The sequence below is a fragment of the Natator depressus genome, chromosome 1 (genome assembly GCF_965152275.1).
Source record: "Natator depressus isolate rNatDep1 chromosome 1, rNatDep2.hap1, whole genome shotgun sequence".
Classification (NCBI taxonomy): Eukaryota; Metazoa; Chordata; order Testudines; family Cheloniidae; genus Natator; species Natator depressus.
In genome coordinates, this window is record NC_134234.1 from 117,585,534 (window position 1) to 117,600,427 (window position 14,894).

The 14,894-nt window shown below is 40.1% G+C and overlaps 1 protein-coding gene across 3 annotated transcripts in view; it reads left to right on the top strand.

The window, feature by feature from the left end:
* Positions 1 to 14,894, top strand: part of REV1 (REV1 DNA directed polymerase) — a 93,206-nt gene that overhangs the window by 68,733 nt on the left and 9,579 nt on the right. For all 3 annotated transcript variants that reach the window (XM_074965064.1, XM_074965072.1, XM_074965081.1), the window contains 4 exons: positions 8,311 to 8,431; positions 10,999 to 11,219; positions 11,494 to 11,650; positions 13,430 to 13,532. In XM_074965064.1, the coding sequence (XP_074821165.1) occupies positions 8,311 to 8,431; positions 10,999 to 11,219; positions 11,494 to 11,650; positions 13,430 to 13,532 (602 nt within the window). The remainder of the gene's footprint in view (positions 1 to 8,310; positions 8,432 to 10,998; positions 11,220 to 11,493; positions 11,651 to 13,429; positions 13,533 to 14,894) is intronic.

The following is a 14,894-nucleotide window of genomic DNA, read 5'->3' on the forward strand; positions in this document are numbered from 1 at the left end:
AGGCCGTAGTTTGTCCACCTCTGGTTTATAGCATGATGGCTTGAAGTGGTGGATGGATGCTATTCATCCAAGGCTGTTCATCGTTTCTTCAGTCTCAGCGGATCAGATATGTTGGAGATGGATGCTGAAAGATCTTGTTATAGACTTCATTTAAAATTCATTTGCAGCAACAGGGAGCTAATTCTCCATTCACTGTTCTCAGGACACTATACTCGACTAAACATCCTATTAGGCAGAGAGGAAAATTGAACTGGGATCTCCCACACACTGGCTGAGTACCCTAACCACTGGGTTAAAGGTTGTAATAGAGGCTTATCCCCCCAGCTGTTTTGTGTGAAATTGCAAAAACAGCTTAGCCACCTAAGCTGTCTAACTCCAAGAAAGGGGAGATGGGTTTCCAGTTGTGGATTGGAAACAGAAGTAGGTGCCTCCCTATAGCCTGGATTTAGGTGCTGAAATCTGTGAGAGGAACAGGGCTTAGGACATACTTCTCTCATCACTATTTCCCATTGGCTAGCTTAGGTGGCCCCGCCTAGAGGCCTGGCTTTTGTGTATCCCGTTCTTAGGTGCCTAACTCAGGCTTTGTGGATTCCAGTGATTTTTCTATGCATCTAAAAGTTAGGCATTGTGGCAAAGTCCCTTTGTAGATCCAAGTCTAAGTTCTCAAACTAAAAGTAACATGAGTTCAACAGATCTTAAAGCCGTTACTATTGAAGTGGTAGCTTAATTTAAAACAATATATGGTCTTTTCCTAAGAATGTCTTCATGTCATAAACTACATCATTATGGGAGAATATATCATAGACTAAATGTAGGGCTGGAAGGGACCCCAAGAAGCCATCAAGTCCAATCCCCTTTGCCATTGCACGAATAAGTAAACCTAGACCATCCTTGACCGTGTTTGTCCAACTTGTTTTTAAAAGCTTCCAATAACAGGGACTCCACAACCTCCCTTGGAAGCCTCTTCCAGAGTTTAAATACCCTTACCATTAGAAAGTTTTTTCTAATATCTAACCGAAATCTCTCTTGCTGCAGATTAAGTGCATTACTTCTTGTCCTACCTTCAGTGGACTTGGAGAAAATTGATCATCGTCCTCTTTTAACAGCCCTAAACATATTGGAAGACAGTTATCAGGTCCCTCCTCAGTCTTCTTTTCTTAGGACTAAACATGCCCAATTTTTTTAACCTTTCCTCATAAATCAGATTTTCTAAAGCTTTTATCATTTTTATTGCTCTCCTCTGGACCCGTTCCAATTTGTCCATATGTGTTTTTAAAAAAAAAAAAAAAAAAAGCTATTTATATTTGAAACTACTAATGAATTAGTACAGTACTACACTCCATAAATTGAAATATTACTGTCATTCTGCTGCAAGTGTGGAGGATTTTAGTTATAACAACTCAGCAGATGTAAATTATTACACAATTTACGCCCTGCAGTTTCTTATTGCTTAATTAGGTTAATTTTTTTCAACTCTACATCACTTTTGTCTGAATTGCTTTTATATGAGTTGGGTGCCTGGTTAATAAGGTGACTGATTTGTTCATTGGGAAATTTGTGGTAAGTTTCACTTGTTAATTCTAAGGTTCGTATTGTAAGAATCCAAATAGGTTTAATTCATTTCAATTAGCCTCTGTAGTAATCATTTGGAATAGAGAAAAAACTGTAAAAGTTAGCAAGATTTGAAGCTTAAAGCAGAGCATTTAAGTAGTAAAGAATACAGGTATTTACAGATATTTCTTTTAGTAGTAGTGTATATAGTTAAACCTTCCACATTTAGCTTAGAAGGGCATCCTCCGCCCCCGGGGCCAGGACTGCCCCAGTCTCCGGACTTCAAATCCTGTGCCTCCCGCGGCAAGCCCATGCCGGTGGGCGACCAGCACTCCAGCTGTCTGAAGTGTCTCGGGGAGGATCACATTCGAGAGCGTTGCCAGATCTACTGCCAGTTCAAGCCTCATATGAAAAAGGACAGGAATGTTAGGCTAAGTTCTATCCTGATGGAAGCCAGGCTCAGACCAGTATCAAAGCCAATCTGGTCAGACATTGGTGTGGAGTGCTCCTCCAGTGGCACTGGTCTCCTGGCTCCATTCCCCTTCACCAGTACTGAGGAAAAAACACAAGAAACAACGATCCAAGAGGGGACATTCCCCAGAATCGAGGAAGGACAAACACGGAGAGTGCAGCAGTGTGCAACCTGTGTCTGGCCACTCCTTTACCCCCACTCTGCTTGTGACACCATCAACTCCATCCTGCTCACAGGTGCCGCTGAGTCTGGTACAGGACCATCCACCGACACCGGGAGGTCATCATGGCACCAGCAGGATCTCAGTGCTGTCCTCCCTGGAGACATTTGCAGTGGCCAGGGACCAAATGGCTCTCCTAGTACTGCCAACTCTGGCAGAGCAAGTTCTGGCACCGACGAAGTCATCGAGCAGAAGGGAGCGTGTTGTCTTGAGCTCCTATCCGGCACTGAGTCCACTGGTACCAACCAGAGGGAAACTGACCCTGCTGATGTCAGCAAAGAATTTGTTGCTTCAGCACCGTTCCCTGAACCCTTGGCACTGGCTGACAGAGGCAAGGGGTTCCAGCCCCCTACAATCCCGCCAAACTGACTTGTCCTCAAGGTCAGAGGTGAAGTCAGCACCCAATCAAGGGGCCAATACCAGTACCCAACCTATGTTTCGTCAGATCCCGGTGTGGAGGCCCCTCCAGACACCTGGCCTGGTGGGCAGTGGCTTATGTAGGAATCCATGGGATTTTCTCCTGGTACCGGGAGTGCCTTCCAGCCATTCATACACAGTGGTGTCAGAGAGAAGGGCTGCTCTGTTGTGCCACCCGGATTCCAGTACTGAGCCTGGTACCAATACTCAGAGCAGCATGATGTGAAGGCAAGGTGTATCAGTCTACCCTTACCTCGACAACTGACTGATCAAGAGCTGGTCGGAGGCCCACGTGAGAGCCAGCATCAGTCAAGCTACCTTCTGAGCCCTGGGCATATTGATAAATGGGCAAGTCAACTCTCATCCCTGTCCAGAATCACGGGCCCTCCCTTTGAGCCACTGGCATCATGCCCTCTGTTGTGTCTCTCCTGGAATATTGCCTTCCTGATGGTGATTATCTCAGTCAGGAGGGGGTATCAGAAATGAGGGCCCTTACATCAGAACCCCTGTATACAATGTTTTTTACAGACAAGGTTAAACTGTGCCCCCATCCAGCATTCCTCCCAAAGGTGGTCTCGCAGCTTCATAGTAATCAGGTTTTCTCCCCAAAACCACACACAAAATCAGAGGAGCGGCGTTTCCACACGCTGGATATTAGACATGCCCTGGCTTTCTACCTTGAGAGGACCAAGCTGTTTCGTAAATCCACACAGCTCTTTGTGGCAGTAGCAGCCAGGATGAAAGGCCTACTAGTTTCGGCCTGGAGAATTTCATCCTGGATCCCTTCCTGGTTTTATGTGTGCTATGAGCAGGTGGGTGTCCCGCTTCCTGCCATCTTGACTGTCCATTCAACGAGAGCTCAGGCTTCATCAGTGGTGTTTCTGGCCCAGGTCCCGATCCAAGACATCTGCAGAGCAGCGACATGGTCATCGATACATACCTTCTCCTCCCATTATGTCATCACCCAGCAAGCTAGAGATGATGCCAAGTTTGGTAGAGCAGTGTTACAATCCGTATGTCTCTGAACTCGGAGCCCACCTTGGGAGGCACCTAATGTGGAATGGACGTGAGCAAGCACTCAAAGAAGAAAAAGCTATTACTAACCTTTCCATAACTGTTCTTCGAGATGTCTTGCTCATGTCCATTCCATGACCCACCTTCCTGCCCCTCTGCCAGAGTTAGCTGGGAAGAAGGAACTGAGAGGGTGTGGAGCCAGCTGGGCGCCTTACGCTGGCACAGGAGCGCATGGCACCAGAGAGCACTAGAGCTAGCCCAGTGGATACCACTGAGAGAAAAATCTCAAGCAACTGTGCACGTGACTCATACACACCTAACGTGGAATGGACGTGAGCAACACATCTTGAAAAACAACAGTTACACAAAGAAAACGAGGAGTACTTGTGGCACCTTAGAGACTAACAAATTTATTTGGGCATAAGCTTTCGTGGGCTAAAACCCACTTCATCGGATGCATGCAGTGGAAAATACAGTAGGAAGATAGATATAATATATATAGAGAGAGAGATATACACACAGAGAACATGGAAAAAATGTGTGTTGCCATACCAACTGTAACAAGACCAATTCCAGCGCATCATCAAGGATCTACAGCCTATCCTGAAGGACAATCCCTCACTCTCACAGATCTTGGGAGACAGGCCAGTCCTCGCTTACAGACAGCCCCCCAACCTGAAGCAAATACTCACCAGCAACCACACAACAAAAACACTAACCCAGGAACCTATCCTTGCCCCAAAGCCCATTGCCAACTCTGTCCACATATCTATTCAAGGGACACCATCGTAGGACCTAATCACATCAGCCACACCATAAGGAGCTCGTTCACCTGCACATCTACCAATGTGATATATGCCATCATGTACCAGCAATGCCCCCTGCCATGTACATTGGCCAAACCGGACAGTCTCTACGCAAAAGAATAAATGGACGCAAATCAGACATCAAGAATTATAACGTTCAAAAACCAGTCGGAAAACACTTCAGCCTCCCTGGTCACTCAATTTCAGACCTAAAAGTCGCAATTCTCCCACAACAAAAAACCTTCAAAAACAGACTCCAACGAGAAACTGCAGAATTGGAATTAATTTGCAAACTGGACACCATTACATTAGGCTTGAATAAAGACTGGGAGTGGATGGGTTATTACACAAAGTAAAAGCTATTTCCCCATGCTAATTTTTTTTCCCCCTACTGTTACTCACGTCTTTTTGTCAACTGTTTATTTGAAATGGGCCATCCTGATTATCACTACAAATGTTTTTTTCTCCTGCTGATAATAGCCCACCTTTAATTAATTCGTCTTGTCATGATTAGTATGGCAACACCCATTTTTTCATGTTCTCTGTGTATATATATCTTCCTACTGTATTTTCCACTGCATGCATCTGATGAAGTGGGTTTTAGCCCATGAAAGCTTATGCCCAAATTAATTTGTTAGTCTCTAAGGTGCCACAAGTACTCCTCGGGTTTTTTTGCTGATACAGGCTACCACTCTGAAACCAGTTACACAAAGGTTAGTAACAGTTTTTTTATCATTAGCAAATTTGCACCTCCTACTTTGTGATTTCAAATGGTAAATCACTTTGAGAATGTAAATAGCACATAAAAAAACTGATGTTTTGTATGATGAGTTAATAAGGAAAGGTCACTTATGAGTTCTTAATTTCACAATAGATTTGTTTTGCCTGAAAGCGCTGTATATTGTAACCACCTTATTAATAATTTATTACAGGCATAAATACCATCAGAAAGTTTGAGAACTATTTATGTAAAATATACAAGGTTCACTTTTTGTTCAGTTTTTTTTAAAGCTACATGTAAGACATTATGGTTGCACAGATAATTACTTAAGAGTCAGGAAATTAGTTAATTTTGTACATTCAACCTTTAGTTTGGATCACTATCTCTTAGTGCAACTTACAAAGTGCACCTTTTAAGCTATTGAGGGTGGGTGTGCTCACGCACAGGTAAAAATAAAATATTCTGTATATGATTTTATTTGAGAAATAGTTATGAGAGAATATAATTAGATTGTTGCAATGCATGTACACAAAGGGACCGAGTTCATACTGCATGTGCAAATTTCCTGATTCTTGGGTGCTTAACCATTCAGCTTTAACTTTTTAAAATAATATATTTTAATAGAAATACCTGTGTTTTTAAAAATAATTCCAAGTTCTGGAAATATTCGGCCGGATTCCACTGTAATGTGCTATCAAATACAAGGTGTGCATTCAGTAAGGCCAGGACTCCGTCCAAGGCTTACCTTATTTACTGCACGTCTTATGTGTTGAAAACTTTGTGCTTGGCATGAAGAGTTTTCAAAACTGAAAAAATCTGTGCCAGGTGCATCAAGATTTACCTTTGTAAGCAGATGCACAATTTATATGAAGTGAGTATTCATTAGAGAGGTAAGTTGGTATGTGTGAACTGTGCAGCCTGTCTTCCATACAAATATTTGTAGATCTCAGTTGAAGAAAAAAATGCCATTGTTGTTAAAACAACTACTAGGCTTGGCAGAATTCTGTTTTTATTTTTTTATAATCTGATGGATAATGCTATCAGTGTTTATTTTTAAGCATTTTTCGATCTTTATTGATTTATAAATTTTCACAATTGTGGGAAATTATGGAGGGACGTCAGACAATAATTAGTTAATGACAGTAGACATTGAGATTCAAAAATTTAAAGCTTGATAATTGTTAAAAAATAAATTGTCAACATCACATGTCAAAATATACACACTTAATATGCTTAAATCAAACTTTGATAAGTTCTCAAGCACCATTTTTCTTACTTTTCCTATCTGTACGTTTCTGTTATTATCTATGGAAGTATAATTTCGTCAGTTTGTGTGTGTGTGTACAGAGAAATCACTGGTTTACCAACATTTATCAATAAAAATCTAACCCTCTAAGCCTATAAATAACATGTAATCGTCATGTACAGGTTGGTTTTGAACGCCTCATAACTTTGCCAGAATCTAACCATTTTCATTGGAAAACTCAAAACCAATTCTTAGTAAAGTCCATCTTCCTGCCAAATTTACTTTCTGCACTCACCCATTTGAGCTTTTAGAGCATGTCAGAAAGTTCACAAGAATTTTTTTATAATGGAGGAAAGTATACGTTTCACCCTTAGCATAAACAGTTCACTCACTTTTTTGCATTGAAAACTTAAAAAGGCAAATATTTGAAACTTTTAAAACATTGAGCAACTCAAAACTAGAGAATAATATCACATACAGTATTTCTACTGGCTCATGAAACTTCATCTGAATGTTCCAGAAAAATCTAGAATACACTACAGTATAATCCTGATTTTCTGAAATCCTGTTATCTGAATCTCTGTGTCTTCTGAATCCCTTCCTTGTCTCCCATAGAGGACAGATGCAGAGGTTCAGATAATACACCAGAGACCCCCAGCAGTGGTAAGGCCACGCTGCTGCTGAATGGCTCCTGCGGCAACACGGAGCCCGCTGCAGCTCCCCCACCATAGCCCTGCTCACTCACTCCTATGACCGCAGAGCTGCAGAGGGCTCCTTGTACTGATGCGGAACCGGCAACACCCTATCCCTGCTAGCCCAACGTGCAGGGCAGAGTAAAGTAGTATCCTGGCCAAACAGTATCCTTTCTGCCCCGCTAGGAGCACAGCCCTCTCCCCCTCCCCCCGCAGTCCTGCTGTCATGGGAGTAAGTGAATGGGGACATGACATCAGAGTTGCAGAGGTCTTGCTGCGCTGCTGCTTCTGCCCTCTGTTATTCAAATTCCCAATTAGCCAAATAAAATCCAAGTCCTCCTTTCTATTCGGATAATCAGGTGTATATACTGTATATCTCTACTCAAGCTCTGGCCCAGTCAAGACGATGATGAATGACAGAAGATTATTCATCCAAAAGTGAAAATCTGTACAATCAAATGGTACTAGCATAGGGAAGAAGGAAGGCTCCTATCCACCCCACTCCCCTCCAAATCCAGCATAACTCATCTAACTAGATTTGTAGCCCCTGCACTCAAGGAGGTGCAAGGCTGCTTCCAAGATGCTCCATTCAGGAAGCACCAGCCTAAAAAAATTGCTGGGTGCAAGAACTAGAAGGAGCCAGATGTCAGTCCTACTTGTCTTTGAGGATAAGGGTGGAGAGGGAATGCTTCTGGGTGCCTCTCCCTGGGAAGGAGTTGTTTTGCACATGCTCCCATTACAGGGGTATGTGTGTCTTAAAGGCACAACTTCGCCCACAACATTCAGCAAGTGTGTATTAAATATATTATGAAAATAATCAAAGCAATTGTTGATTTGGCACCTCTGAGCATGTTATTTAAATCGAGTTGATGTATTATAAATGTTGTTAAGCAAATTAGTTGTAAAATAAATTGTATTTAAAATGTAAATATTGAAAGGAAAATAATTCAAGCTTTTCACTTGTTGACAGATGTGTGTGTGTGTGTGTGTATGTGTGTATATAAATATATAAATGCAAACAGAAGATATCTTACAATATTTTAAATTTATCTAAATACGATTGACACATAACGCAAATCCCTTTCTCATGTGGGTAAACAATAAAAAGTAAACATCAAACACTGTTGTCACCAGTAGAAAAACCTCTAATGAACTATTTCTCATTGTTCAGGTGGACCCAGAGGTTTTTGCTGCTCTACCTACTGAGCTGCAAGAGGAACTTAAAGATGCATATGATCAAAGGCAAAAGCAGTCAGAGAACATCATTTATCAGCAACCGATCAGCACCTTTGGTGAGTCATAAAAAATTTTTTTAAATGTACATGAGTCTTGTATCTGGAGTATTCTAAGATTTGAAGGGACTTTCTGCAATCCTAAAGAAAATTGCAAAATACGACTAATGCATCTAAAAATACCACAGTCTAAGAACATTGTTACACATTTTGGCCCCAGTCCTGTTGTCCAGTCCAGGTTTGTTGTTCTGGGCATAGGTTTAAGCATAAGTATGCTCTAAATTATGCCAGGGACTCGATTGGTTTTTGTATGGTCCCAGGATCAAGGCAGCATAAAAGTGACTCTCTTCCCCTGTTCTTCCAAGGAGCATGGCTCGGTTATATTGGTTGATCTAGCCTTCTGACAATACAAAGGGAAAATAGTGGGTGGGTATAGGTATAGATTGAATGCGTATGTGTGCCTAAAATCTGAGATAACCAAGAGCTGCTACAGGACTGTCACTTCTGTTCTACATTCCAGCTATTTTGTTAGGGACTATTCTAGCTGATCTCAAAGTGACTAGGTAGAACAAGCCAGCTTTCTCCAAAAAGTGTGCACAAAGAAGCAAATTGGAGGACAAAGCAGAGTAATCAAGACAGTCGTTTGTATCGTTAGAAGTGACTTTCACACTGTCACTGTTCCACTGTATCTTCAGTTGAATCACTGCCTTTGCTTTTGACAGGCTGTCAGTTTTTGCCAAATTTAACATACCATTTTGCAAATACTTATGCACGTAATTTTGCTAGTCAGTTGACTTCATGGGACTAGTTGCAAATGTGTTTGCAGAATCAGGCCCTAATTTAAGAGTCAAATTTGCATTACCCATGACTTGACGATAGAACTCACTGTTTAGTTTAAGTTGAATGTTCAGTTCAGTGCCTATTAGTGGATAGAGCACTGACTTGGACTCAGGAGACCTAGCTTCTGTCCCTGACTCTGCCTCTGGCCTGCTGGATGATTTTGGACAAGTCACTTCAGCTCTCTGTCCCACATTTCGCCCTTCTCTAAAATGAGGATAATGGGTTTAAAAGGCATTTTGAGATCTGCTGATGAAAACTGCTATAAAAGAGCTTAGTAGTATTTCCATTACTTCTGTGGCATATGCCACCAAATGTTTTGGGTTTTATACAATTTCTTCCATGAGACGTGCGTGTGTATACATTTACAATTAGAATTTGAGAGTAAAGACAAGGATCTAGAAGTTCAATTTTGAAAAATGCCTTTCCCAGCTTTTCATTTAGAGATTGGACACCTTCCCTTCTTTTGTCCCCTTCCCTTTTCTTGTGGTATGCTTTGCTCAAATCTTATGTAAAATCATCTGGACTGGGGTGAAATTCTGTCCCCATTAAAGTCAGTAGCAGTTTTGCCATTGACTTTCAGTAGGGTCTGGATTACACCCCCCATCACCTTAAAATTAATCCAATATTCTGTGGGGATCAAGTAAAGTGACCAAAGCATCAGAGCGATGTTCTTCTGTCGCCCTGTTGGTGACCATTGGTTGGTCTGCTGCATTTTGCTCCAGTTGGAATTTTGTGTGTCTCTTTGGTTTCATTCCAAATTACACAGTACATTATAATAATCAAACTTGGAGTTCACAATTCATGGGTCATTGTAGATAGGTTTGAATCTAATGGGATGGGGTATAGTTTGTTGGCTAGTCAAAGGTGGAAGAAGTTTTTTGCTGCTGTTTCTAGCTGGTGGGCATTATAAGTGTCCACGAGTTCTCTAGGTTGCATGCAGCTTTGAGAATAGTGAAGCAGTGTGCCTGACTAAAGCTGCTATAGTGTTGACTGGATTTAGGTTCAACAGGTTATTCTCATTCGGGAGCTAGAATGTTTGATGTTAAAAAGAATATTAAGCTGGGTGTCATCCCCATGCACTAACTTAATAAAAATATCCTTTAAAAAGTTTTGCTGAAACATTGTCAGTGACTGGAATTACAGATACAAATAAGTTATCTTGTCTATGAATAAAGCTCTTCATTTTTGTGTTTTATTTTGTTTATAATTTCCCAGAATTAATCTGTATTCATTATAAAAATTTTAAAATGGGTGAAAATCAGTGCAAAAAATTAAATTCACAGTTTTCTGGGTAAATATCGGGGTTAATATTGGGGAAATGGGAGGACAGAAAAAAGAAACAAATAGGGAAAAGTAAGAATAGTGAAGGTAAAAGCAATTTAATGCTGTGGTTCATTTAATGAACTGTGTTTAGCTGCTTAATACATAGGTTCAGTACTGCCTAGTGGCACTATCGGAGCCCCAAGATACTGTAACAAACAAAATTTAATGTAAATTAAATTGAACTCAAAACCACTACCACCTCTACTACATGTAATGTAGAGGATGTCTTAATATTACTATTTTCATGTACTTGAGTCATTCAATGTTAGGGTGAAAATCAGGAAAAACCAAATAATAACTTTCGTATAACCTGGGGATTTTTTTGGTAAAAACCAAAAACAATGGGTCTTGTCTATGATAAATTGGATGATTGGTCTTAGATTTCACATAAGTGTTATGATTCTTGCTTTCAGTGAAAAAAATACTAGAAAGTTAATGGCCACTAATTATTCCTGCTTTTTCAGTATCAAAGAATCCTTTATTACAGTTGAAGCAAGCAACCGTGAAAACTAAGAAAAAAAACAGGAAAAAAAATCAAATCAGTCCAGTGAAAAAGATTCAAAGTCCTTTGAAAAACAAACTCTTGGATAGCCCTGCAAAAAACATGGTGGCTTCTTCCAGAAGCCCACAGAAGCTAATAGATGGTTTCTTAAATCAGGAAGGTACAGCCACTGGTAAATCTCAGGTAATTTTAACAAAACTAAAAGTTTTCAGTAAATTATCTTTTTATTTTAATGACTGTTCCTTAGAATCAGTCTTTAATCACAGTTGTTATTGTAGCTGCTTAATGTACTAAATAGGACTTGCGCTCCTTTTCTTGCCTCTTGTATTTGTTTTTCAAAGTATTAAGACTTGTTTTTCAGTATTTTTCTCAGAAAACATAGGTGTTACAAATTTGAAAATCAGTCTGACAAACATTGAAGCATATGAACAATATCAATTATTTTTTTTCTGAATAGGTGGAACCAGTTCCATCAACCTCAAATACTTCAGGCCCATCAGCTTTGCAGACAGCACAGTCTGGCTCAATTACATCACGGGTACCAAATCTAGCTGGAGCTGTTGAATTCAGTGATGTAAAGACCTTGCTCAAAGAATGGATTACAACTATTTCAGGTAAATTGTAATTCAGATAATTTGATTTTCAAATATTATACCCGTGGTGATTCTGCATACATCACAAGGAAAACCAAATGGGAAAAACTGAATTTCTATACCATATCTTCTGTGTACTCCTGCTTCTCTAGCTGGTTTCTTTTCCAGTCGTCCTGATCTCTCTCTTCCTCACAACCTTGGGATAATTGGAGTACTTAGATAATGGCATACAGAATATACTTATAAAGTTTGCGGACAATACCAAGCTGGGAGGGGCTGCAAGTGCTTTGGAGGATAGGATTAAAATTCAAAATGATCTGGACAAACTGGAGAAATGGTTTGAAGTAAATAGGATGAATTCAGTAAGGACAAATGCAAAGTACTCCATTTAGGAAGGAACAATTAGTTGCGCACACACAAAATAGGAAGTGACTGCCTAGGAAGGAGTACTGCGGAAAGGGATCTGGGGGTCATAATGGACCACAAGCTAAATATGGGTCAGAAGTGTAACACTATTGTAAAAAAAAGCGAACATCATTCTGGGATGTAGTAGCAGGAGTGTTGTAAGCAGGACATGAGAAGTAATTCTTCCGCTCTATTCCGCGCTGATTAGGCCTCAACTGGAGTACAGTTCTGGGCGCCACATTTCAGGAAGAATTTGGACAAATTGGAGAGAGTCCAGAGAAGAGCAACAAAAATTATTAAAGGTCTGGAAAACATGGCCTATGAGGGAAAATTGGGTTTGTTTATCCTGGAAAAGAGAAGACTGAGTTGGGACATAAGTTTTCAAGTATGTAAAAGATTGTTACAAGGAGGAGGAAGAAAAATGGTTTTTCTTAACCTCTGAGGGTAGGACAAGAAGCAATGGGCTTAAATTGCAGCAAGGGAGGTTTAGGTTGGACATTAGGAAAAACTTCCGGGCTGTCAGGGTGGTTAAGCACTGGAATAAATTGTCTAGGGAGGTTGTGGAATCTCTATCATTGGAGATTTTTAAGAGCAAGTTAGACAAACACCTCTCAGGAATAGTCATAATACTTAGTCTTGCCACAAGTTCTCGAGGTCCCTTCCAGTTATATGATTCTATGATACTTTCATTCTTTCTCACTTCTATGCTTTTGCCAAACTTTATTGCATCTCTTTTTATAACATTTCTAAAAGCTACCTTTTTCTGTCCTATATCTTGTTCATGCCTTAGTACAAGCTAAATTACTGTAGCTATTCTTCTTTCTGTCCAACATGTTGCAGCTACCAAAGTTAAAAGTAACAGAAGTGAAACAATCTTCTATAGAAAGCATTTTTATCAGAAAGGTGAACTGAAAGGATTTTTAATATATATATTAAAATTCTTTTATAAAATTACAGAAGACCAAAAGTATAAAACAATCGTTAAAACCTGAAGGTAGCATTGTACTTTAACATAATTCGAGACAATCATTGCCTCCTTGATATCCTGAAAAATTGGAACTGCAGTTTTTTTGGTCTCTCTGATGTTGCAGGACATCACTGCCTTCATTACCAAAGTTTTGAAACAGCTATTCCATTATAAATGCGTATGTCTGTTCCCTTTCTTTAATAGCTTTGCTGTCACTTGTTCTTGCAGGGAAAAAAACAAGTCTGCTGTCCAGATTTCTCAAGATCATGCAGTCCTTGCATATGCAAAACTTCAGATGACTTCAGTGGGAGATGTGGAAATGCAAGGGCTGCAAGATCAGACTCTGAAATATTAGTCACTGCAGAATTTCTTTGATTCCAAGTATACTTGAAGAAAAGTTCCCTACTGTATCTATATTTTCCTTACAGATCCCATGGAGGAAGACATTCTACAGGTTGTGAAGTATTGTACTGATCTGATAGAAGAAAAGGATTTGGAAAAGCTAGATCTGGTCATCAAGTACATGAAAAGGTAGCTTAATTTCATTCTCATATATACATATATATATAACTTTAATATTTTGTGCTAAAGTTGATGTATTAGATATGCCAATACAAGGGCATAAACTTAACATTCATGGCATTTATGAATATGATTTTAAAAGAAAAATAAAGTCAGACTATATAAAAGAAGGTTCCTAATTTTTGGAAAGTTGAGCAAGTGAAAATAGCTGCAGTAGTTTTGCAACCTTAATAGTAGCTGTCAAGGTTCCTCCCCCACTCTGAACTCTAGGGTACAGATGTGGGGACCTGCATGAAAACCTCCTAAGCTTACTTTTACCAACTTAGGTTAAAACTTCCCCAAGATACAAATTAATTTTATCCTTTGTACTTGGAATATCCACTGCCACCACCAAACTCTAACTGGGTTTACTGGGAAACGTAGTTTGGACACGTCTTTCCCCCCAAAATCCTCCCAACCCTTGCACCCCACTTCCTGGGAAAGGTTTGGTAAAAATCCTCACCAATTTGCATAGGTGACCACAGACCCAAACCCTTGGATCTGAGAACAATGCAAAAGCATTCAGTTTTCTTACAAGAAGACTTTTAATAGAAATAGAAGTAAATAGAAGTAAAGGAATCACTTCTGTAAAATCAGGATGGTAGATACCTTACAGGGTAATTAGATTAAAACATAGAGAATCCCTCTAGGCAAAACCTTAAGTTACAAAAAAGACACACAGACAGAAATAGTCATTCTATTCAGCACAATTCCTTTCTCAGCCATTTAAAGAAATCATAATCTAACACATACCTAGCTAGATTACTACTTACTAAAAGTTCTAAGACTCCATTCCTGTTCTATCCCCAGCAAAAGCAGCATATAGACAGACACAGACCCTTTGTTTCTCTCCCTCCTCCCAGCTTTTTGAAAGTATCTTGTCTCCTCATTGGTCATTTTGGTCAGGTGCCAGCGAGGTTACCTTTAGCTTCTTAACCCTTTACAGGTGAGAGGATTTTTCCTCTGGCCAGGAGGGATTTTAAAGGGGTTTACCCTTCCCTTTATATTTATGACAGTAGCATTAGCTAAAAAGCGGAATGCTTTTCGAACAAAGGATGGACTTCTTTCTGAGTGATTGCACATGTCCGTTCCACTTCAGAGGTGTGCGTGCCCAGTGCACCAGAGTCCAAGACTTTTCCCTTAGTGGTATCTGTCGGGTGCCACATGTGCCCTCTGCTGCCTCATGCTGTTGCTTGTTAGTATAAAGGGCGGAGCCATCCCCAATCCTCCTCAGTTCCTTCTTATCACCCTTGGTTGGTAGTCATTGTATTAGCTTGGTTGGTACTCGTTCATAGTTAGGTTAGTGTATGTTACATTTCTTAGTTGTTTTGT